Source organism: Mesoplodon bidens (genome assembly GCF_964165515.1).
Source record: "Mesoplodon bidens genome assembly, chromosome: 6".
Lineage (NCBI taxonomy): Eukaryota > Metazoa > Chordata > Mammalia > Artiodactyla > Ziphiidae > Mesoplodon > Mesoplodon bidens.
Window position 1 is genome coordinate 77,687,643 of NC_138162.1, and position 26,014 is coordinate 77,713,656.

Here is a 26,014-nt window from a genome sequence, read left to right on the forward strand (position 1 = left end):
ATGTGTCTCTTGGCCATCTGTATATCTTCTTTGGTGAAATGTCCATTTAGGTCTTCCGCCCATTTTTAAATTGAATTGTTTGCTTTTTTGATATTGAGCTCCATGAGCTGTTTGTATATTTTGGGGATTAATCCTTTGTCCGTTGTTTCATGGGGAAAGCAGCAAAAAGAATATAGGTTTTGAAGTGAGATCTTGATTCATATTGGTTCAGATCTTTGTTCTTCCATGTAGCTATAGGGCCTTTTGTAATTTTTGAACCTCACTTGTCCCTTTATAAGATGAGCATAACAGTATCTGCTTTATAGGATTACAATGAGAATTAAGTGGAACTATAGTGTTTAAAGGGCCTGGCAGCATTGGGCACTTAGAAAATGTTGGTTCTTTCCACCTTCCATTCTTCCACTTCCCTCTATCTAAGATCCATCCACCTGGCAGGCCCTAAAGCATAGCTCTCATTGTGTCATTCCTCTTGTCAACAGCTTCCTATTGCCCCACACGTTAAATACAGGCACTTTTGTTTGGCATTCAGGGCTCCAATTCTCTGACTCCAACTTTGATTTCCAACTTTTTCCCATTACCTATTCTTCTCCATGTACTTTATGTATTAGCATATTTGCTATTATATACTCATGCTTCCAATTCTATATAAAATATCATCTATTAAAATCCTACCTGAGGGCCTCCCTGGTGGCGCAGTGGTTGAGAGTCCGCCTGCCGATGCAGGGGATGCGGGTTCGTGCCCCGGTCTGGGAGGATCCCATGTGCCGCGGAGCGGCTGGGCCCGTGAGCCATGGCCGCTGGGCCTGCGCGTCCGGAGCCTGTGCTCCGCAACGGGAGAGGCCACAACAGTGAGAGGCCCGCATACCACACACCAAAAATAAAAATAAAAAAAAAAATAAAATCCTACCTGTCCTTCAAATTCTGTCTCAAATACCATTACACTCACGAAGGTGTAAACAATCTGGAAGTGGTTTCTCCTAGTCTGAAATGTTACTGCATGTGGAGGAGGCACCATCGTGCCCATGCTCTGGAGCCAGAAGGGCGAGGTCCCATCGCTTCCTGTCATCCTGGGCACATTACTGAATCCCTGCATCTCAGTTTTCCCTGCAAACTGGAACAGTGCTACTTACTTCCTAGGGTTAGTGTGAGGATTAAATGAGATTCTACATATGATGCACCTTGAATAGTGTCTGGCACTTGGAAAACTTAAATCCGTTTCTATAATTATAGGTATGAATAATCAACATTATTTCATTACCAGGATCTGTATTCTGTGGGGACTTCAAATTAAAAGCTGTTTGAGAGACAGTGGAAAGGGTATGGACTATGATTCTCATACTGGATTCTAGTACTGGTTCCCACTACTAAACAAGCTATGTGATGCTGACTGTACCGCCCTCTCTGGATCTTACTTTCTTCAACTGCAAAAAGGAGGCCAAACAAAAATCACTAAGCTCTCTTTCAGTTCACCTAGGCAGATGGATATCTAATAGACACTTCCAAATCAAATCAACCAAAACAGAACTCTTAATTTCTACTCCTCTAAATGCACTCTCTCCCTATCTCAGTAAATGATACTGCCATCTACCCAGTTTAAGTAAAACACCTCTGAGTTGCCTTTGAATTATCTCTTTCACCATCTAAATCTAATCCATCTGCACATCCTATAGGTTCTACTTCCAAAACATATCCTGAATCCATCTACTTCTGCCCCATCGCCATTGATATAACCCTAGTCCAGTAATCTCTTGTCTGTACTGTTGCCATGGTTCCTAATCCATCTTTGTCTCCACTCCTGCCCTCTTTCAGCCTGTTTTCCACAGAGCCAAAGTGATATCTAAAACATAAACTAGATAATATCACTCTCCTGCTTAAAACTCCCCAGTGGCTTTTCATCATACTTAGAATAAGAGCCAAACTCTTGTACCTCCTCATACCACTCCCCCACTTATGCTTCAGCGGCACAGCCCTTTTTTCTTTCCTTGCCAGCTCACCACACTTACGTTTGCCTTGGGACTTTGCACCTGCTAGTCTCTATGGTTGGAATATTCATCCCCCAGATGTCTGCAGGACTTGATTCTTGTCGTTTAGATCCCAGTTCTATCTAATTGCCCCCTGCCTTCTACCGGTAGTGCTCTGGCACACCACCCTATTTTATTTTTTCCTAAGGCTTACCACCATCTGAAAAATAGCCCATATATTTATCTCTTCCCCGCCAGATAGAAATTAAATGTCTCCATATTAGGGCCTAATTCCTACCACATTGCCTGGCATACAGTTGGTTATGTGCGAAAAAATCTGACTGAATACACTAAAGAATAAATATAAACCGATTTTTAATGATATGAAAGTTTATGTTACTTACATGAGCCAAGTATTGTGTTTTTATTTTTTAAAGTTCGAGGACCTATTGGTTTTCCCCTCATTAAATTCCTCATCCTAAATGAACATGATTGAGCACATATGCCTGTGCTGGAAATATGATTCTAAATAAAACAATAGTAATATAGGTTGGTTTTTTCCCCTCTTTGACCGAGTTCCCAGATTTTCCCATTCTCTCCAACTCCTCTCCTACAGTACCACCTTACTGCAAACTACCATCATCTCTGGCCCCGAGGATTGCCTCCTCTCTGGTCTTTTTCTGTAGGTTCTAATCTCCCAATAACGTTATTCCCCGGACTGCAGCTACGGACCTTTACAGTCGCCATTATACCCATGGCTGGAAAACCTTCCGAGTTTTCATTGTTCTCAGGATAAAGATCCACCACCTCACGTCCCGCCAGCTTACTCTCCACTCCAGGCCACAGTGCTCACTCCCTCCCTTCCTGGTTCCCGCCAGCCACCCAGCTGGCAGCCCTCGCTTCCCGCTTCCCAGGCAGTTCTACACCGCATCCTTTTGGCCTGCTTCTTGGGATCTCAGGAGATGGTCCCTTCCTCAGGGAAGGCCTCTCTGGTTAGGACGAACTCCACTCCTAGTCATACAGCCCCACATCGCCAAGGGCCTCTCTTTCAGAGCTCTAATTTTATAAATATATACTCCTGAATATGGTGGTAACCTTATTAATATGCGTTAAAGCAGGCTTGCGCTCACAGCTATCTGCAGAAGGAACGTACTGACTGGTGGCCCAACCACTCCTCCCCCCTCCCCCTAGGGCTGCGGCGCAGCTATTCTGCGTTAAGCGGGCGCCGCGAAGAGAGACATTGCAGGGCGCCTGCGCCAAGGGGCACGCATGCGCAGCGGGACGAGCCCGCTGACAGATTCTCTCGGTGGTGGCGGCGGCGGCGGCGGCGGCAGCGGCCCTGGACTGCGGGGAATGGGAATCCTAGGTCTTTGAGCACCGCCCCCGCCTCCCTGCCCGCGACATGGCTCAGGAGAAGATGGAGCTGGACCTGGAGCTGCCTCCGGGCACGGTTGGGAGCCCGGCGGAGGGCGGTGGCAGCGGCGGTGGCGGCGGGGGCCTCAGGAGGTCTAACAGCGCCCCCCTGATCCACGGCCTCAGTGACACTTCGCCGGTGTTCCAGGCCGAGGCGCCGAGCGCCAGGCGAAACAGCACAACGTTCCCGAACCGCCACGGCCTGCTACTACCGGCCTCCCCCGTCCGCATGCACAGCAGCCGCTTGCACCAGATCAAACAGGAGGAGGGCATGGACTTGATCAATCGAGAGACCGTCCACGAGCGCGAGGTGCAGAACGCAATGCAGATAAGCCACTCCTGGGAGGAAAGTTTCAGCCTGAGTGACAACGACGTGGAGAAATCCGCCTCCCCGAAACGCATCGATTTCATTCCGGTGTCGCCAGCACCGTCACCCACCCGGGGAATTGGGAAGCAGTGTTTTTCACCATCCTTGCAAAGTTTTGTGAGTAGCAATGGATTGCCTCCAAGTCCGATTCCCAGCCCAACGACCCGATTTACTACCCGGAGAAGCCAGAGTCCAATTAATTGCATTAGACCAAGTGTTCTTGGACCATTGAAAAGAAAATGTGAAATGGAAACTGAATATCAGCCAAAGAGATTTTTCCAGGGCATCACCAACATGCTTTCTTCTGACGTTGCACAGCTGTCAGATCCTGGTGTGTGTGTATCTTCCGATACCCTTGATGGAAACAGCAGCAGTGCCGGATCTTCTTGTAATTCACCAGCGAAAGTCAGCACTACCACCGACTCTCCTGTGTCACCTGCCCAAGCGGCCTCTCCATTTATTCCAGTAGATGAACTTTCATCTAAGTGATTCACCCACCCATCCTGAGACTCGGTTTTGTTTTTGTTTTTGCAGTGGAGAGAAAAATGAAGTTGGAACAAGCACTGAACTTTGTCGATTAATTTGAGGCTATTTCCTATTTTACCCTTTTCCTTTTTTGGAATTTCCTGAAATGTTGTTATTCTAGAGAACTTTTATGTCAGATTCCTGCGGGTGCCCTTGACTTCAGTGTAGTAGTATTTTCAGACGTTTCCCCAATAAGTGTGTTGAAGCATACATCTTTACGCTGCTAATATGTCTAAATACATATGTTATCCCTTGATTTTTTAAAATAACTGAGAGCTCTATTTATTTATGCGATTATTAAGTTCTGATGCAAATATAAATGTTGAATTAATCAGCATAGTAAACTGATGTTTTAAAATTCCATACTTCATGCCCACACTAATTTTTAATGTTATTTTCAGTGATTGCTAATTTCTATTTGATGAAGAACAATAACTTACCTATGTACAGGTATTTTTAAAATGTTAGTTTTATCCATCCAGTGGTTGTCTGTTTTACCCAGGAATCCTTGAATATTTAGTTTTCTGGGTACAGAAGTGGATGGGGGATGATGATAAAAGAACAGAATATAAAAGTTTGCAACAAATCTTTTAAAATTAAATATATAAAAGTAAACATATTTAAAAAACATTTTCTAATGAAATATTAATAGTAATTCTAATAAGTTGTGCAAATATAACTACTATACAGAATTTCTTTCTTTTTTTTTAAACCAGAAAGTGCATTCTTTTGGGCATAATCCTAAAGTGAAATGGGACAGTGCCTTGCAGTCTTAGCCCACTGTACATAGGCTGAGGCCAGGTTCTTTGTACCACTGCAGATTTAAAAGTTTTTCCATTGTAGAAGATGTGTGGGAAGCCCTGTTGAACTTCAGCAGAGCACCCAGGCAGATGAAACTCTCTCAATCATTAATATGCTTTAAAATACCCAATCGTGCCTCAGTGAAAATCCTTGCCAACAAGGAACCAGCGCAACTTTTGGCTGCTTTTATGCTCTGCCCATCTGTCACCTTCTTGGTTTTCCCTGGCTCAGGAAGGAAGCAGCTGTTTCCTTGCCAACAGGTCCTTCCTCTCCACCTCCCAAGAAACTAGGGCATCATCGGTTAGACAAAGGTACAGTGTGACTCAAACTTCTGACAGTAAGCAACAACAGGACCGTGGAATTGTTTCAGGAACCTCTGTGGTTAAAGCTACAGCTGGAGTTGACTGCCTGGGGGATGTCGTTTAATTAAGGGGCAGTGACTTGCCAGAGAAAATCAGGGGAGAGTCACCTAGGTAAATCATTATTTAACTTAGGTTTTGTTAAAGGTAGAATTGTAAAATGTTCTTTTCTTTGCCTTTTACAATTAAGACAAAGTATGAAAATATTTAATAACAAATTTTTTTGTATTATACTTCCTTATATTTCCTGTATCTTCCTTAACTAGATAAGTAGGTAGGTAGAAAGAATGGCAAACAAAAGGGGAAGGGGAAAAAAATAAAAGAGAGACCAAGAAACGAAGACAAAATGTTCCGGCTCACTTTAAGTTATTGCCTACAGAGACTTTAACAATTACGTGGAATTTTTACAACTATGAGAATACATGGAACTGGTCAACTTTTGGCAGTTGCCTCAAGAATTCAGTGCATTACATCGAGGGTAAGATCGTGTCCACAGGCTTAAAATTCTCTATTCTGGGTAATAGGGTTAATGTGCTCCAGTTCTGACTTTGTTCCTCAAATTCAAACGTGTATGTCCAACTTCCTGTTGGGCACTTTGACCTGCTTCCAGAGGTACTTTAACCTCAGCATCTTCAAAACAAAATTTATGATCTCTTCATTTAACTTGTTCTTGGATTACCTAAATTGATGTCATCCTATCTAATTCCTTAAAACCATGGGAAGCATCTTTGACTTTCCCTTTTTTCTGTGTGTCACATCCAGCTCAATCGCCAAGTCCTTTCTACTTGTGAAGTGAATCTTGTGTCTCCCCTTCTCTATCTCTGTTGCCCTGATTTAGCTTAAGTTCCGGTGTAAGTGATCTCCCAGCCTATTTTCTTACCTCCCTTTTGGCCCAGTCTTCACACTGCCTCTAAAGTGATCTTTCTAAAATATAAACTTGAGTTTGTTGTCCTCCTGCTTAAAAACTTTATATGCTTCTCCATCTTCTACAGTTGAGAGAATGCTTTCTTTAACGACATATGATAAGGCCCTTCATGAGCTGGCTATACTCTAACACAGGTTTAATCCTCTGCTCATCCTGTCCCAATTACACAACTTCCCTTCTTACTCTGTAAACACTAGACCACTTGATACTCTAAATATGCCATGTACTTTCATGTGTTTGTACCTTTGATTAAATTGTTCCTTTCCCTAAAATGCCATTCCTATCCTTTTTACCCAGGAAAATGCTGTTTCTTTTTATTGCATTTGAATTTAACTATGAAATAATGTATACCTTCTGCTTATAAAAATACTTAAACAACGCAGATATCTATATAGTAAAAAAAAAAAAATGAAGGTCTGCCTTCTACTATGTAAAATTCATCTTCCCTACCCATAGGTAATTTCTGTTAATAATTCGTTATATGTTATACAAGATGTTACTCTGCATTCCATGTATATGTGTATATAAATTCAGGAAACCAACATCTCACTGACATCTCTTTTCTTTCCCTCATATCTAATTATTCACCAAATCTTACTGATTTTATCTTCCAGAATCTATCTTCTTTCATCTGTACTGCCACCTGGATCCAGCCTACCATCATTTCCCTTTTAGGCCTCCTAATTCCCACTTGTCCCTTCACACTCATTCTGGTTGGCTACCCGTTCATCCTCCATACAGCAACTAGAGTAATCCTTTTAAAATTGCAGATCTGATCCTTCCATCTCCCAGCTTAAAGCTTTTCATTTGCTTCCTGTTGTTCTTATGGTATACCAAAATGTATTAATTCTGCCCTAGGAGGCCCTGTGCAGTCTGGCCCTTGCCTCTCCCTCCCCTTGCTTTCTGTGCTCCACCCTCACTGGCTTGCTTTCTTCTTGTTCAGTACATCTTGTTCTCCTGTTTTATGGGCTTTTACCAGATCCTTTTACCTGAAGGTACAGAGAAACTTTTATTTCTGTAAGTTAATTTTTCTATATAGGTGGTAAGTCTTAAATCAGATAAGGCTCTAAGAGTTTATATAGACAATTTAGATTATTATATTATTGCTCATGGCTTCAGTCATTACTCTATAGGATGTAAAGGCTTAGCTCATGTAAGAATTAGCCTCAAAAAAACCTTTTTAATGTATTAGTATTGCTAATCTATAAACTTTGTGCTAGAAGCCCCAAAGCACATCAACATTGAGTTAAAGTACAGTTTGTCATATGTAACAAACCTCTGTTGTATATTTTCCTTTATTATGTCTCTCAAAAACACAGTGTAAATGGAACATATAATTAATGGTCACCAAATCTGCAGCTGCTGGATGTCAGAACCTTTAAGCATACGTAGAAGATTGATTGTAATCAAGAATAACCTGTATGGGATTGCCTTCCAGTGGTTCACATTTATCAGTTCAGCCGGCTACATACCTATAGCAAGAGACCACTCTTAGGTATTTGGCATATAAGTGGGAAAGGGTCAAGGCTTCTGAGGGAAAAAGGGCTGAGGATTGTTTTCTTATTGGCATGTGTTTAGATGAGTAGAAAAAGTCTGAAGATCCAAGAGAGAAGTGGGAGACTGGGGGGAATAGTTGCCAAAACAACAAACCTAAGAAGATGATGTAACTGATATTTCCTGAGTAGCGTCAGTGAATAGAAGGAAGAGTTGGTCTTGGAAAGGTTGTCTAGAATAATTTTTTTTTTCCTTTGCAACAGGAAGGAGAATGAAAAGGGTAGGCAAAGATAGTAAAAATGTTGAACTGATTTGTGTTGCAGGAGTTTAGGGGTTTAGAGGAAGGTATATATGAAAAGTGAAAAGAATTTGTATCTGATTGCTTCTATTTTCCAATTTTTAAGGAGTGTAGGATGTTTGAGGGTGGGGCAGGAGTAGATTTGGAAGCTTGAATGAAGTAAAGGTTTAATGCTGCCTCTGTGAGAATCTGTAAAGGAGTGACAAGGGTGAGTAGGAGCTTTATTAGGCCACATTGGATGACAGGTTGCAATTGGATGTCAGGTGCAAAAGAAGTAGATTGGATTGACCTAAGTTTGGGAATTGGTTAAGCGGGAACTAGGTGAAGTCAAGTGTGTGAAGCAAATAAGTATTCTGCTGAAAGTGGAGTTGAGTGATTGGCCAAGATCTTGGAGATGCTAAAAGAAGTCAGCAGTGGGTCATGGAATCGGCCGTTTTTTTTTTCCAAGGTCTTACGTTACAATCATCCATGACAAAGTATACAGAGAATCTGATCTCACTGCAGAACTCTCACTTTAGCAGTTTTGCCCAAATTTTTCATGTCTCATTTTGTTCAGAGACTCAATCCTGAATCAGCAAGCCTTGAGTTCCATTTAGTTGATTTAAAAAAAAATTTTTTTTTTTGAGTCAAATTGCTCACTGTAGCCAAGACAGTTCTTTATGCCTTCCCTACCTTGCCATCCAGGTAAAAAGGTTTTCTTAAAAGTTGATATGACCTTTATATTAAAAAGTATATATAAAGTACTTGCTACATATACTGTTCTAGCTGCTAAACAAATGTATTGTTTCATTTAATCATTTAATCTTCATTTAATCTTCATCAGTATCCTCTGAGGTTAGTGCCATATTATCCTCATTTTATGTGTCCTTATCATGTTGGCACAGAGACGTTAGGTAACTTGCTCAGGATTCCGAACTGGGAGGTAGTGGTTAAAAACACAGACTGTGGAGCTGGGCGGCTGAGGTAGGGGTCACTCTAGGTAAAGTCCTCACAGCAGTGCTGGACAGTTAGTGTCAACTGTCATTACTATCCTTGTGGGGCTGGTGGTTGTCCTTATTGTCACCTAGTGTGGACTTGCTAAGGAATCTTCTTTATTATCCATGACTGATGAAACTCCTACTTTCACACCAGAGTAAAAGTAACTGTATACTCTACCCTTCTAGGCAGCCTATCCTTTTATAAGATGAGAGTTTTTGACTTTGGAGTCTTTTTTACACTGAGCAGACATTTCCCTCTGGAACTTACACCATTTAATTCAAGTCCAACTCTCTGGAAAATGCAGAACAAGCCTTATCTCTTTTTTAGATGATAACCTTCCCTTCACAAATCAGAAACACTGATCCCTCCGTAATGACCTCTTCTTACTTCTGGATTTGGGGAATCTTGAGCAATTTTTTTAGTGTACTTTCTCTGGGAAATCAGGCTATCATTGCTCGGCAGCCAGGATTTTCACAAGATTGTGATCCCTTTAAGACTGTTTGCTTTCCCTAGTAGAAAAGCAAGAGATGGTCTAATAACGAGCCATTGCCAATAGTAATAATAATAATTAGCACTAATATTTATTGAGTATTCAATAAGGGCCTAGACACTATTTTCCATGCTTTGAATGTAATGAGTTTATTTAATCCTCATGACAACCCTGTGAGGTAAATGCAATGATTATTCCCATTTAACAGATGAGAACACCAAATACATTTTCTCAAGTCTCTGTTACTTTCTATTTTTTTTTTCCATTTGGATTTAAGTCTTTTTTGTCTTTTCCTTATGAACAGACTTTTTTGGTTTTGTTTTTTGAGATAAAGCCTATTTTCCAGCTTGCTAGGGTTGCCACTTGTTTTGAATCAAACAATATGTTTACTTAAAATGATGGCTTTAGACATTATTATCATATTAGAGGAAGCAATCAGGAGGATTGTTTTCTTCACTAATAGGTTAAAAAAATTAAAGATGTATAGAAGGATATCATGGTTTACATATTTTAAAACTGATTTGCTATTTGAAATAAGAAATCCCCAAACTACAAATTTTAAATTATTGTTTTTTTAAAAATATATATATATGTTATATATGCTTTGTTATACTTGAGTTATACAGTATCCTTGGTTGTCCTTAGATTTTCACTCCTGGGGAAACAAAAGCAAGAACCATTTGACCGCCCCCCCCCCCAACAAACTCTATAAGGTAAAAATGTATCATTTTTAGAGGAAAAGTAACAGCAGGATTTAAAGAGTGATCCAAAATCTTTTATTACCTAATTAACAAATTTGCCTTCTTTCTCTATAAGAAGCTCTCCCCAGAGGTTAGAGATTTAAATTCAGAACACTTGAGGAATCCCTGAGAAACTATTATTCTTCTTACCTTTACTTCATAGAAAATCACTGTTCAGCAAAAGGACCCAAAAAGGAAAACTTGCCTTTGAATGCATTTTGGAATTGGTGCTTAAACTTCAAGTTTCACAGTGTAACGTCCCTGCATTAGATATTTTGAAACAAACCATTGAAAGCCACAGTTTGTTCCAAAAGGTTAGTATCATTTTTGGAAGTTCAATAAATATTTTAAAATCACCTCAAAAGTGACTTTTGATTCTACCTATAAGGGAAATGAATCTGAAAAAGAATAGATAGGTAGATAGTTAGATAGATAGATAGATATGTAGGTAGATAGATAGATAGAGAGAGAGAGATAACTGAATCACTGCTGTACACCTGAAACTAACACAACATTGTAAATCAACTGTACTTGAATTAAAAAATAAAAATAAGGAAGTTAACCTTAGTGAAGTTAGGTGATTTACCCAAGCTCACAGAAATAGTAAGTGGATGCAAATAAAATTTGTACATAGATCTGCACACACACACACCCCCGCCAAAAAAGTGACTTTTGGTTCTACATGTAGCTTGTTTGTGAAAACAGTTTTATAACAGAGCAGTTAGGCAGATAACATCAAATACTCCAGTCCTGTGCATGCACAACTAAATGTACATGCACATTTGCACATACACACACCTGACCTACTTTATGAGTTTTGTTCTGTGTGCTTGGAGCCTTATTTAGCTTTACCCCCATTTTAGATTTCCCCTCATTTTCCTCTCCTCGGTTTTCTTAGGTAGGTTAGACTTTGTAAATTACACACACACACACACACACACGTACTGTTGGTGAAAGTGTTTTGTGCCTTGATTTTGCATCACCTTTCCAAATTCCAAGTGCTGCCCTAGAAGAGAAATAGGTATTTGGTTCTCATACCTAGGATTTCTTTGTGCCTGATTTCTATTTCTCCTTTTTGAACTTTTGGAATAAACACTTGGGAGATGTGCAAATCACTCATTAACAAATTCTTAGGCAGTGTGACTGAAACTAGAAAGCAGAGAATGTGTAGCTTTTATTTACCTGTGAAACTTCAGTTCTGTATCAGTGCCAGGGATAGTTCTGGTTCTTTTCCAATTGCCTACAGTGGCCTTCCAAAATAAACTGACCTCTAAGGCTTGGCTAGCAAGGCAGATTGTGAAAGAAGACAATTGAAAAAGATCTTTTGTGCCCTCACAAAATAAAATTGGTTGAGGTAACCATTCCTGTGATTCAGACGATCCCTCCCTCTTACTTTAAGGACAAAGAATGATTTCACTGTTACAGTGCCCGGAGGGTTACTGGAACTCCAGAGTGACAAGTAGCTATTGAGTGTTGGTGTCTTTTGGAAAGAAAAATGCGAGGCGTTCAGGAAGGGATGGGAGTGAGGAGATGATGCATGGATTGGGTATTCCTTTTGGCATGTGAGACCTCGGACTACCATGGTGAGCTCCCTGTTGACTAGAGAGTGACATTGATGGTGGTTTTCTTCATGAATGTTTTTTCTTTGTTCCACTTCATTTGGGATTTGGGGTTGAATCAGTATGTGTTTAAGAATGTCTTCGACCATCTTTCCCTTAATGGTCTCGTCTTTTAAGTCTTCTAAAAAATGGTAAATAATAACAATAGCGATAATTATCTTTCTTTATTATCAAAGGTTACTTTGAGTCAAGAATTAAAGTTCTTGGAGCTCTTTACCTTACCAATTTATACTAGGTTTCTAACTCAATTAAAATTATACACCTATCTATATGGTCTTTCTCAAGGCCCCATTTTACCACACTACTTGCTACTAGTATTTCTAAAATGCAAACCTGAAATTCAACTTTAATAGCTACCCCTTAACTTCAGGATTAAGTCCAATTACACAGTATGATAAGCTGCATATCTCCACATACCCCGTGAACCCAAGGACTCTAGCCACACTGAGCTGCCTGGGCTCCCCTGCTTCGGGCTCCCCTGCTTCAGGCTCCCATGTACTATCTGTGCTTTGACAAGCTGTGTCCTTGGCTGAGAACAGCACTTCCTCCCTTCTTCCTCTGCACTCCCTACCAACCTTTTTTCTTAACTAACTCCTTAAAAACTTAGCCCAAGGGAGCATAGCTTCTGGAAAGCCTTTCCTAATGGCCTCTGCCTCTCCAGCCCTGGTGAGTTAGATAGCTTTCTTGTGGGATCTTGTTATACCCAGGACTTCCTTCTATAAAGGCAGTTAACAGGCTGATGTGTGTTTGGGTTGTTTCTTGTTTCTTTAACCTATGTAAAAACAAAGGCTCTGTCTTTTACTTCTGTTCCTAATGCCTGTGCATAGAACATTATAGTTACTCAAATTTATATTGAGTGGATGATTAATGGATGGGTAAGTGGGTGAACAAATGGCACAGACTGTTTTTTTTGTTGTTGTTTTTTGTGGTACGCAGGCCTCTCACCGTTGTGGCCTCTCCCATTGCGGAGCACAGGCTCTGGACGCGCAGGCTCAGCGGCCATGGCTCATGGGCCCAGCCGCTCCGCGGCATGTGGGATCCTCCTGGACCGGGGCACGAACCCGCGTCCCCTGCATCGGCAGGCAGACTCAACTACTGCGCCACCAGGGAAGCCCTGCACAGACTGTTTTTAAGAGAAAGGAATGTAGTAAGATTTTTAGTGGACCAAGTCTAGTCACATGGCTGGGCTCTTTATAGTTTGCTAAGAGACTAGAAGTTCATTTGTTAAATAATTTTGATTTGATCGCCTGCCTCACATTGGCTAGTCTCTTAGGCTACGTCAGTGTACAAAACAGACTCCCACCCTTGTAGAGCACACATTCTGCTTACATCCTAACAGGGTGGAGGTGGAGGGAGGGGTTGGCAATAAACATAATAAATAAGTAAATTACATCATATATACAGTGAGAAATGGCAAGGAAATCAAGGTGGCTGGAGCAGAGTTATTGAAGGGAAGGATAGTTAGAGGGGCTTAGAGGGGTGGGCAGGGGTGGGAACTGCTGCCAACACAGGGGGCATAAGGTCTCGTATGCCATTATAGGACACTGACTTTGGGCTTCCCTGGTGGCGGAGTGGTTGAGAGTCCACCTGCCGATGAAGGGGACACGGGTTCGTGCCCCGGTCCGGGAAGATCCCACATGCCGCGGAGCGGCTGGGCCCGTGAGCCATGGCCGCTGAGCCTGCGCGTCCGGAGCCTGTGCTCCGCAACGGGAGAGGCCACAGCAGTGAGAGGCCCGCGTACCGGAAAAAAAAAAAAGGACGCTGACTTTGTCTGTGAGAGATGGAGAGCCAGTGCAGGGGTTTGAACGTAGAAGTGGCACGACCTATCTTAGGTTTTAAAGGAAACACCCTTGCTGTCTTGGCTATGAGGGGCAGAGGAGGAAGCAGGGGGACCAGTTAGGAGGCTTTCCAGCAATCCAGGTAAGAGAGAATGGTGGCTTGAACGAGGGTGGTAACAGTGGAGGCGTGGAGAAGTGGTTAAACTCTAGATATATTTTGAAGGTAGAGCCAATAGATTCTGCTGACAGATTTAAGGTGGGCATAAGGTGGGGTTGGGGCAGAGGGGAGAAGGAGAAAGAGAACCTGGAAGGATCGAGTTCCCATCTACTGAGATGTGGAAATCTGTGAGTAAGGTAGGGTTTTTTGTTTTGGGTTTTTGTGTGTGTGTTTGTTTTGCTGCTGTTGTTTGGCTGGGGGGTGGGGTGAGTTGAGGATGGGAGGCAGTAGGGGCTCAGTTTGGATATGTTAAGTAAACGAACCTTATTAGACATTCAGATGGAGATGTCAAGTAAGCAGTTAGATTTCTGAATCTAGAGCTCAGGAAAGAAGGCTGGGCTGGAAATACCTAATTGGGAGCCATCTGCCTGTGATGATATTTAAAGTCAAGAGAATACATGAGATCACCAAGGGTCATGTGAATGTGGGTAAAGAACAGAAGAATAAGAACTGAACCTTGGGACACCCTATAACATTAAGAGGTCAGGAAAAGGACCCTGAGAAGGAACAACCAGGGAGGTAAGAAAACCAAGAGAGTGTGGTGTCCTAGAAACTACGGGAAGGAAACATATGAGAGGATGGAGTGATCAAATGTTATCAGTTGCAGCTGATCTGACAAGAGAGGCTTGATTGTTGAGCCCTGGATTTAGTAACATGTAAGTTACAGGTCACCTTGGTGAGAGTCATTTCATTGGAGTGGTGGGGTGGAAGCCTGATGAGAGGAGGTTTAAGAGAAAATAGGATGAGCAGAATTGGAGACAGCCAGATGGCTGAAGAAAGAACTTGAGTCCTTCTAGATCCTTAAGGATAAAGAGGAACTAAAGTGAAAAGGTCACCCCCCTCCCCTTCTTATGGGTAAATTGTTATTAAGCATTTCACAAGAAATACCTCTTTACATATATGTGATTATAATTGGGGAAAAACCAAGGTCAAAAGAAATTGTTTTCTTTCCTTTTTTTTCTTTTTGGCTTTTTTGTGAGGAGAAAAACCTACAGGTAAATGCTTTTACGCCAAACATGAGGAGACTGTTCTAGCAGAAGACTTACTGATTTACTTCCTTCATGAATTCATCTGGTTCATTTTATTCCCTTGTCATCTATTTCTCTTAATGGCTTTTTTTTCCCACTTATAAATTGAAATTTAGTTCCGCACCCGTGACACAATTATTTCTGCAAGTTTGGCCCAGTTTCTTAACCCAGAGACATTTTGCTCTTCAGTGAGTACTGTGAATTTTTTTTAAAGTAGTTCATTGTCTTCTTAGGTTTTATTTAGGGACAGATTTTTTTTTTCCTTATCCCTTTTCAAAATTGTTGCTGAACGGTGGGAGAGGAGAGTGCCAGTAATGATAAGAAAGAAAGAATGCTTTCCTTGCTTTAAATTGCTACAATTTCATTCTAATCATAAAATATTGTCAGGTTCCTTCTTGTGGGTTGGGCAGTCCATCCCAGTCTTTCATACAAGAGGACTCAGGGACATCCAAACCATATTTGTACTCAGGAGGGAAGAGTGCTTTCTCCTGGACTTCCTTCTCTCTCCTGATACTGCATTTCTGCCTTTCAAGACTCCAGTCAAGTCCTGCTGACTTCATGGAGCCTTCTCTGCTTCTCCTGGTTCTAGGTAGTATTGGTTTCCTCTTAATCGCTATACCTACTGCCTGTAGCCCTTACTTTGTCGGGTTTTGGGGGGGGAGGGGAGCAGAGGGGGTGTAATGTCATGTAATGGTTGTAAAAGCACTGCATCTGCAGACTTGTAGAACTGCATTCCTGACCTAGCCCTCCCACTTCCCTGCTTCGTGCAAATTAATCTCTGTGTGCCTCAGTCTTTTTACCTGTTGAATGGGAGTGGTTCCTACCTCAAAAGTCATAAGAATTGGAGGGGAGAAGGCATGTAAAATTATTTGGCAGAAAACGAATCATTTGAAAAAATGGAAACCTGAAGAATATATATAGTATATAAAATAATCCCCCATCGTTATGGCAGATTTCCTGAAAGAAAGACAATGGCTTATGTATCTTTCCTAATAACAGTGCATCTCTATAGAAAGAACTTGGGGTTTATCAGTGATGATAGGTGGAGCTTGGGAAACATGGAGTGTTTGCTCATGGAAACCTGTGATACACATGTCATGATGTATTTCACTGTTGCACATTAGAGAGTATTTCAGGCTTTAGGACCTCTTCCAGACTAAAACCCTTACAATGCACAGGCTAGGGAGGGTGATGTTGCAACTTTGATGGTATGTGAAGTCAATCCGCTTTCGTTTTAGTTTTCCTAACACTCGTGAAAGTTGCTGGGGTTTTTTGCCTCTCATTCACGTTTTCACAGCCCAGAATTCAGAAATCTGCTTTAATTTTAACACAGTCGATCAAATTCCGCATAATTAGGAGAGAAGTTTAGATGACATTTACTTTTAAGCAAACTTTCATAAGCTGTGTATTTTAATAATGTGAAAAAAGATTAAAAAGAAAGAACCAAATAGGCTAAAACAAGCAAATTACACTTTCTAATGATACTCAGGAGGGAAGAGTGCTTTCTCTTGGACTTCCTTCTCTCTCCTGATACTGCAATACAGATTCATTTGAAATTAAAAGAATTCCAATAAGCAAAAAGAAGTACACTTCACTGAGTTGCTGCTGTTTATCTTCCCATGTATATTCTAGGCCTTTTCTTTTTTTTAAATAATTTTTTAAATAAATTATTTATTTTTGGCTGCGTCGGGTCTTCATTGCTGCGCACAGGCTTTCTCTAGTTGCGGCGAGCCGGGGCTACTCTTCGTTGCAGTGCGCGGGCTTCTCATTGCGGTGGCTTCTCTTGTTGTGGAGCACGGGCTCTAGGCGTGTGGGCTTCAGTAGTTGTGGCATGTGGGCTCAGTAGTTGTAGCTCGCAGGCTCTAGAGCGCAGGCTCAGTAGCAGTAGTTGTGGCGCATGGGCTTAGCTACTCTGTAGCATGTGGCATCCTCCCAGACGAGGGCTTGAACCCATGTCCCCAGGTGGATTCTTAACCACTGCGCCACCAGGGAAGTCCTATTCCAGGCTTTTTCTATGCTTAAATATGCACATGTAATTTTTACACAAAAATGGCACCTATAGTCAGCTCCACAAACTACTTTTTTCCATATAATATACAGTGAATGCTTTAAATATACTTTTGCATCATTTTGCCTTCTGTGGCTGTACCATGTTATAGGTAACCAGCTGCTTTTGGTTCTTTAGGATGTTTCTAATTTCTTCTCAGTTACAGTGTTCTGATGTACATCTGAACAACTTTTAAAATGTAAAGACCACAGAACTTTCTTGGACTTGCCAATGTGAAATAGCTGGCATGTTAATTTCAATTCCATTTTGTCCACTTCTAAAGCATTCTTTTCCAAGTCAGTTTTGAGTGATTTATTTGATGGTCATGTTTGGAGCTCCCGTGTGTGACTGAAAAAAAAAAAATAGAGCATAGTTCTCTGAAAATAATCTGTATTTCAGTTTTTTTTTTTTCATGAATCTAAGACAGCCTTTTCTTCATTTAATCCAACCTAAAGAGTTTTGATAATGTCACTAGGAACATGTTGCTCTGAGGTCTTTATCTCCTTTACTAGACCTATCTGTAATTCAGGATTAGCGAGGTCTCCAGGAGGTCACTTATTACTGTTCTGTCATTCAGTGGAAAAAAGGCTGGAGCATGTGGAGGTGAGAAGGGGTGCAGAGATTGCATGGGTGGGTGGTGGTGATGGAGAAGGAGGCCAGGATTAGACAGATATCTGCCCTCACAGACTTCAGGTCCCCACCCGTTTTCATCTTTCACAGCTATGGCAACTTGGGATCTCACATTTTCTAGGGTAGTCAAGATAACAAATATTGCCTCCAGCTGCCCATTGAAATGTCTCAAAAATCTTGACATTAAAATTGGCATATTTCTGTTTCATCCATCTAGAAATGATATGAAAATCCTTCATGATGTCATGTTTGTCAGTATTAGGGTTATAATATATGGTCACCAAAGGTGTAGGTCTTAGGAGAAGGAATAATAGAGATGACTTACTCATTTTTGCAGTAAATGTTCAGTGAATACCTAGTATGCACCAGGCACTGTGCGAGGGGCCAGGGATACAAAGAGGGGTGGGCAAGTCTTTAAGCTGCTCTTGGTGGGGTACACACATAGAAATTAAAAATGGACAGTGCTTTGCTGCAATATAGACATATTTCCAAGATTCTATAAGAATACAGAGGAAGGAAATACAAAGGTGTTTACAAAAGAAGCAGGTCTTTAGCAAGTTGATAAGTGAGGAGGTATCTTCCAAGGGGAACATGAAGAGGGTCATGTAACATGTGCAAAGAACAGAGCGTATTCCAGCAATTTCCAGCAAACAAGAATTACAGTGTTCATTAAAAAATAATAATTAATTCTTAAGTTAAAAAAATTTTTTTTTACTAATTTAATGTTTTCTTATTTCTCTATATTTCTGATTTTTAAAAAACCAAATTATTTATTTGTTTATTCCTTTTTAGGAAGTTATGAAATCATTTGACCCTAAAAGAGTAAATGAAATGAACTTGGTTTGTAAGGTGTTCTTGTAACTGCCTCCATCTCAATGACATTCTTTTTCTCCTGCCTTGGATTTAATAGCTTAGAAATTATGGCTGTAGATTCATAAGGAGATTGAAAGATAGAATAGACAAAGACTATGTAGATCAAATTATCTGAGAATTTTTTCATGCTCTTAGTAATATTCCAAAATATGATCAACATCACTGTGCACATCTGTTGGTCTTAGCATTGGAAAAGCCTTGGGCTACACATTCTGAGATTTCAAATAAAGTGGATTTATAGTGGAAAGGAACCAGGGTTCCTGGTTCCTAAATAGATACTAAATAGATACATTGTAACAGAGCCATAATGATCTTATTTAGATATTTTCCACATTAAATAAGGCATATAGTACTGCTCTGTTATTGTCATGATTTTTTAAAATAAATGAATTTGCATCCATGGTAGTTTTTTTTTTTTTTAATTCTCCATGGAGTACCACATGTGAATAAAATAATCTGTTGGAGCCCAGATTTGAATTAAGCTTCCTCAAAGTATAATGATTCCTTCATTAATTTTAATCTTGTTTTATAGGCAAGAATTTTTTTAAGTTTAGGAAGCCTAATTAACAACATTCTGGGGAGTGATAATTGGGGTGAATTTCTAATATGGTTGTAACATTGTTCACTTGGTAAGTATTTCTTTTTTTTTTTTTTTTGTGGTATGCGGGCCTCTCACTGTTGTGGCCTCTCCCGTTGCGGAGCACAGGCTCCGGATGCGCAGGCTCAGTGGCCATGGCTCACGGGCCCAGCCGCTCCGCGGCATGTGGGATCTTCCCGGACCGGGGCACGAACCCGTGTCCCCTGCATCGGCAGGCGGACTCTCAACCACTGCGCCACCAGGGAAGCCCGGTAAATATTTCTTAAGCACCTACTCTAGGCCAGACACCGACCTTTCATTGACAATTTTATCTCAGTTTTCTAAAAGACACATTAATTCCCTTGCTTCATGGAGTTTATATTATAGTGAGAGGTAACAGACCAAAAAAAAAAAAAAAAAGGAGAGGGAGGGAGGGAAGGAGAGAGAGACAATGGAATCCTTGCCAATTACAATAAAGGTTAGGAAGGAAGTAAATGAGGGACTGAGAACTTGAATGATAGAGAAGCACCTGTTTTGTACAGGCTGGTCAGGGAGAAGCATTACAGACCTGGAGTAGCGTGTGCAGAGCCCTTGAGCTAGAAAGAGCTTGGTGTGTTTGAGGAATTGCAATAAGGCTAGTGGGGCCGAAGCCTAGTGAGTCAGGGGAAAAACAGCATGAGATGAGGTTGAAGAGCAGGGTAAGTAGCAGATCCTACAGGGTCTTACAGGCCAAGGCCAGGAGTCTGGATTTTATTGTAAATGCAATGGGAAAGCATTAAAGGGTTTTACACAAGGGACTCACCTGAACAGATTTCCTCTTCATGATCGTTCTTGCTTGCGGAGAATGGAAGCGGGGAAACCCATGGGGAAGCTGTTGTATTCGTCTAGGCAAGAGATGCCGGTAACAGGGACCCCAAGGGGTAGCAGTAGGATGGAGAGGGGAGGATAAAGAAGGGAAGGTGGTTGTGAGACATCAGCAGGGCTTGGGGGGAGGACGTGGTGAGGGGGGAGGGGGGACAGCAGGCATGATTCCTAGTTTACTGACTGGAGTAAAAAGGGGGGGTGGAGTGACATTGAACGAGATGGGAGATTGGAAGAGGCAGGAGTAGGGGTGTTTGAGTTCTGTTTAGGATGTATTACGTCTAATATACGTGTGAGAAGCACCAAGGGAGATGTCACTTAGACATGTAAGCCCAAAGCTAAGGAAAGTGACGTTCTAGCTAAAATTATATTTGAGATGACCACACTACCCATTAGAATGTTAGCTTGAATCGATTTTTTAAAAGTGTTGGGAGAGTGATGGATAACACTGAAACTCTCTCTCTGTAGTGCATATCATTTGTTCATCAGTGACTCAGTTTAGGGCACACGCCAGTTGTGAAAATGAACGAAGTGGTGACTCTTCTCTTATTCCAAAGGCATGGCACACAAGACCTTCCCTGTAGAACCTTCCAGACTCGTGCCAGGCCCCTCCCCAACATGTACCTCTGTATTTCCACCGTGACAAATAACTGGTAATTTCCAGAAGGCACCATGTTGTCCCACCCTTGTGTCTTTGCAAATGCTGCTCCTGTGTCCTGGAAATACCCATTCCAGCTTTTTCTACCTTGCTCTCCGCGAGTCATTTAAGATACAACTCAGGGGGCTTCCCTGGTGGCGCAGTGGTTGAGAGTCCGCCTGCCGATGCAGGGGACGCGGGTTCGTGCCCTGGTCCGGGAAGATCCCACATGCCGCGGAGCGGCTGGGCCCGTGAGCCATGGCCGTTGAGCCTGTGCTCCACAACGGGAGAGGCCACAACAGTGAGAGGCCCGCGTACTAAAAAAAAAAAAAAAAAAAGATGCAACTCAGGTAGGAATCACTTCCTCAGAGGAGCCTTCCTGGAATCCAGGTACTGTGCCCCTTCCATGTGCTCCCCTGGGCAACCTGTATCTGCCCCATCTCAGTGCTGATTACACTGTTTTCTGGCTGCCAGCTGGTCCTCCTGTTTCTTAGGCAAAACTCTCTTAAACCCAGGCAAGAGGGGCCCTGTTCTTGAGGTGTTTAGGTGTAAGCGTTCCAAGTGTCAGAATATTTTGAGCTGTTGTCTCCATACCTATATCTCCTTCTTCAACCTCCCCCCGATTCCCAGACAGGAAACTTGACCCAAGTCACTGGTGTCCGTGCCCATTCCCAGTGCTCCCAAGGCTCTCTCAGTTAGCACTTGCTGCTGCCACACAGGTAGGTGGTCCAGAGGTATTTTAGGCTGTCACTGTTCCTCTGCCTGCCTGCCTGCTGATAAGGTGAATTGAAATCGTGTGTATGGGGGAGGGGGGCTTGCTGCCTTCCTTGAGCCAAGACACAGTCGTCCTGAGCTTCTGATGGAAACTCCCCACGTAGGGCTATTCAAGGGGAAACGACAAGCCTGGGCAGCAGAGAACTTGGAATTCCAGGGAGACTTAGTGGTATTAACACTAGGAAAAGGGCACATATTTTTCCATGGATTGCTAATAATCAAAACAATGCTCGATCCTTCCTGGCTTGCATTCCTGAATTTAAACCTCAGAGATTTATCCTTTTCCTTGATGTTAAGAGGGTATGTTTAGTACTGAGATACCAGCATGGTGGTGAGCTTTGAGGCAGCCTGCCAGGTGTGTGGGATTTGAAATAAATCCTAAAGCTGAAGATTGGGGATTTTCCCCCCTATTTTCAAAGCCATAGGAATTGAAATCGTTCAATAATAAGATGGAAAGTTACTCCTGTGAACTTAATACACCACTTGAAAAGAAATCTTTGCCAGAGTGGACTGAGTCTCATCCAACGGATAAGTGAAAATCTAGACAGTTTTCACTTAAAGGTAAGATTACTTTGCAGTATAGATATACCCCAGTAGGGTTTGAAGATGAATAACAGCTCACTCCAAGAGAAGCCCAATCTCAGACTGAAGTTCACTCCTTAGAACGGCCGCTCCACAGGGTCTTCTTATTTTGTTCTGTGACTCATGCTGCATTGAATTCTGCTGGAATGAATGACGCAGGCTTGCCCCAGGGTATCACAGCCCAGTTCAGCCCCTGTGCCATAGAAGCAGTGAGGGGATGGAGAGCAAGGCAGTGTGTGAGCATACCAGAAAGCAGGTTAGAAGAGACTCCAGAGGAACACAATGGGCATCTCTGGGCGGTGAGATAGCTGGCCAGTTTTATTTTCCTTGTGATTTTCTATATTTGTGCAATATTTCTATAATAGATACGAGTTGCATTTATAGCCATATTTTTTTTAATGTTCAGAAAGAGATCCATTTGAAGAAAATGAGATGGGAGGAGGAATAAATTAGGAGTTAAGGATTAACAGATACACACTACTATATATAAAACAGATAAACAACAAGGACCTACTGTATAACACAGGGAACTATATTCAACTTATTGTAATAACCTATAATGGAAAAGAATCTGAAAAGTAATTCAGTATATATATATATATATATATATATATATATATATATACACACATACATACACTGAATCACTTTGCTGTACACCCAAAACTAGTACAGCATTGTAAATCAACTATACTTCAGTTGTGTGAAATAAACCTAAAACAGGGATGGAAAGAAGGAAAGAAGGAAGGAAGGGAGGGAGGGAGGGAGGGAGAAAGAGACCTCTTGTAGAAGTATTTGGGATGCAAAATCACCATCCTAGTTTTTCATCTTGTTTCTCACTCTGAAAACTAAACATTCATTTATTATCCAATGCTAAAAAGAAGGAAGAAGAAAACATTTATGAAGCATTGACTTAACTGAAAATAAGTAAGGACTGAAAATAAGACCTCCTTTCTGTACTCAAGATAGCTTATCTAAGAAGTGTGGCAGACATTCTTATATGTACATTCATTACACTTTCAGCTTTTAAGTCCGTGTGCCAAGCACTGTGCTAGGTTCTGTGATTTACAGAGAAATACACAGAGGTTATTGCCCTGAAAGGGCTGATAGTGTAGTGGAAAGAAAAGAAATTGAAACTCATAATTACAGTATAATCAGTAAGTGTCACAATAGGGGCAGGACCAGGGCACCATGGGAGCACAGAGAGGCACTGAGCCCTGACTTGGGAGGAGGGAGCGTGGATTCATAGAAGGAAGTGATTGCCTTAGGTGCATCTTGAAGAATAAGAAACACCCAGCCGGGGAGCGGGTGGAGGAACAGTGGCATGTCAGGCTCTGGAGAGAGTGCAGTGGAAGGAGGCAAGAGAGCACTATGGCTTCTGAGAACTGCAAATCATCCCACATGGCAGCAACCATGCCGGGGTGGGCAGCAAGGAGAGATGAACTGAAGAAGCCAGGTCATGAGAGGTCATGTGCTGTGCTAAAGACTTTGAGTTCCACCCTGAAGCAGTGGGAAGCTACCACAGGATTTTGAAGAAGGAGAGTGGCATAGAAAGATTTGCATTATAGAAAGATTCTTCCAGCAATAGTGTGCCCCAGCAAGGCAGACTAATTAGGAGGTTGAGGCAGGAATCTGTGCAAGAAATAAAGAAGTCTCAATTAAGATAGTAACAGGGGAAATGCTGAGAAAGAATCAAAGAACATTGAGATGGATTTAAAAGAATTTGATTGATTGGCTGTGGGATGAGGTTAAAAGAGGAGTCGGGATGACCCCTTGGTTTCTGGCTTGGACAACTAGATGGATGATGGCAGCATTCTCTGAGCGGGGAGGCGTGTGATGAACTGTAGAATTGATAGTGCCCCTAAGATGCTCTATAAGAACCCTGAAAGCAACCGAAAATATAGATCTGGAGCTCAAGAAAGAGATGTAGGCTCCAGAGTTATGGGGGACTATCCCAAGTAGGTGGCAGTTGAACCCCTGGGTAATGGAAGAGATGGTGCAGAGGGAGTGAGAGGAAGAGAATGCAGAAGACCACGAGGAACATGAATTTTAAGAGGCAGCCCAAGAAGAGGGAACCTGCCAAGGAGACCAAGGTGTGTTCCGAGAGGTAGGGGGAAAGCCGGCTATATCAGGAAGGGAAGACCAGGTATATGTGGAATCCTGGTTCAGGCCCACTCTCAAGCCTGCCATCCATGGAAGAAAGGGCAAAGAGCAAGTGACAAGTGGCAGAAGTGCCCACACCAACTGAGTTTGCCTCTAACAAGTCTCCCTGGACATAAACGTCTGCCAACATCTCATTTGTAAAACGTCTGGGAATATAAGTTTTCTGTTTGTTTAACTGGGCGTATTGCCTCCCCCAAACAAAATCAGGCTTCCGTTAGTAAAGACCACGAGGAAAGGGATTTGGGGCAGGCAAACGACAGTGTTGGCCATGCGGGGTAGCCAAGGGTGGAGGCACTGTCGATGGAGAAAGACTGGTCCTTCATCAGTTCAACACAGATTTCAGAGCCCACCGTGTGCAGGCTACTCCAAGGTCAATGCTGTGAAGAAGTCCAGAAAGGTGATGAATGAAGCTTTGTGGGTGAAGCAACCAGTAGCCCGCTTGTGAAGTTGGGGTGGTTATGGGGGGTGGCTGGATTGCTGCTGCATCCAGAAGTGAAGGGGGAGGGGGAGGAAGTCAAGGCAGGGAGCGTACACTAGTCTTTGGAGGATTTGGTCTTGAGCGTAAGGGGAGTGACACAAGGTTGCAACCAGAAGAGGGCGTCAGGGTGAAGAAGAGGTGTCAGGGAGGAAGGGTCTCCGGAAAGGTATCAACGTGCTCACATTCCCAAGGTAAAGAGCCAGATGAGAGAAAGCGGTTGAAGATCCAGGTCGAAGGATAACTGATGGAGAGAGGGCTCCGGACTGGTGTGTGCGGGAGGGAACACGGAACATTCCTTAGGTGTGCATTAGAGAGGAGGAGAGAGCCCCAGACTAGAGAGAAGGTTGGGAATCGGTGTGTGAGAGTTCACAGGTGGGGAAGGCAGCAAATGAAGGGACCATTCATCCCTCTGTGAAGCAGGAGGCAAGGTGCAGAGATTGTCAGGCAGGGGACTTAAGGAAATAAGTGAAGTCTTAAAATAGGCAGTATTCATAGAGTGGTTAGGAGCCCTTCTTTGGAACTGGACAGTCTGTATGCTCACATCCTCATTCTGCCACTTAACTGTGTGAATTTGGATAAGCTATTTAACCACTCTGTGCCTTAGTTTTCTCATCTGTAAAATGAGGGTAATAACAGAAGCCTGTTACTTGGAGTCGTTGAGAGAATTAAGTGGCTTGATTAACGTACCTTTTTTTTTTTTTTTTTTTTTTTTTGCGGTACGCGGGCCTCTCACTGCTGTGGCCTCTCCCGTTGCGGGGCACAGGCTCCGGACGCGCAGGCTCAGCGGCCATGGCTCACGGGCCCAGCCACTCTGCGGCACTTGGGATCTTCCCGGACCGGGGCACGAACCCGTGTCCCCTGCATCGGCAGGTGGACTCTCAACCACTGCGCCACCGGGGAAGCCCTTGATTAATGTACTTTTAACTGTGCCTGGCACAGAAAAAGTGCTCCACATGTATTATCTGTACTAATTACTATTAGCAGGACTGAGAGCAAATGCAGTCCGGGGTCACACAAACACCAAAATGCAAGCGGTTGATGGGGATTCTGCGAGCACAGCCAAGGAAGCGCTGTGTTCTTCTAGAATAGAAGGAATCAAGGAAGTCCTCAGAGACGAAGGACACTGGACTGATGCACAGGTCATGGAGAACAAACACTGGGCTTAGGCAAGAGGCTGTGGAAGAGCATATGCTCTCCTGAGACTTGAGAGGGGGCAGGTGAGGCGCGGGGCGTGGTGTGTATGTGTAAAGGCTCCTTCCACCTCCAGTGAGGCAGGAATGCGCAGGCAGAGCAGAGCCGTGAGCCTGAGACTCAGCAGGGCCTTGAGTGCTGGGAGTCTGCCCTGTGGCCACGTGAAGTTTGGAAGCACAGCAGTGACAGGATCCGCTGTGGCTCATGG

At 42.6% G+C, this 26,014-nt stretch overlaps 2 protein-coding genes across 3 annotated transcripts in view; both read left to right on the forward strand.

Moving 5' to 3' along the window:
* Positions 1–26,014, forward strand: part of PIP5K1B (phosphatidylinositol-4-phosphate 5-kinase type 1 beta) — a 327,228-nt gene that overhangs the window by 69,556 nt on the left and 231,658 nt on the right. The window lies entirely within an intron of this gene.
* PABIR1 (PP2A Aalpha (PPP2R1A) and B55A (PPP2R2A) interacting phosphatase regulator 1) lies at positions 3,235–4,629 on the forward strand. The gene has a single exon (XM_081236821.1). The coding sequence runs from the start codon at positions 3,364–3,366 to the stop codon at positions 4,228–4,230; it is 867 nt and encodes a 288-aa protein (XP_081092947.1). The 5' UTR covers positions 3,235–3,363; the 3' UTR covers positions 4,231–4,629.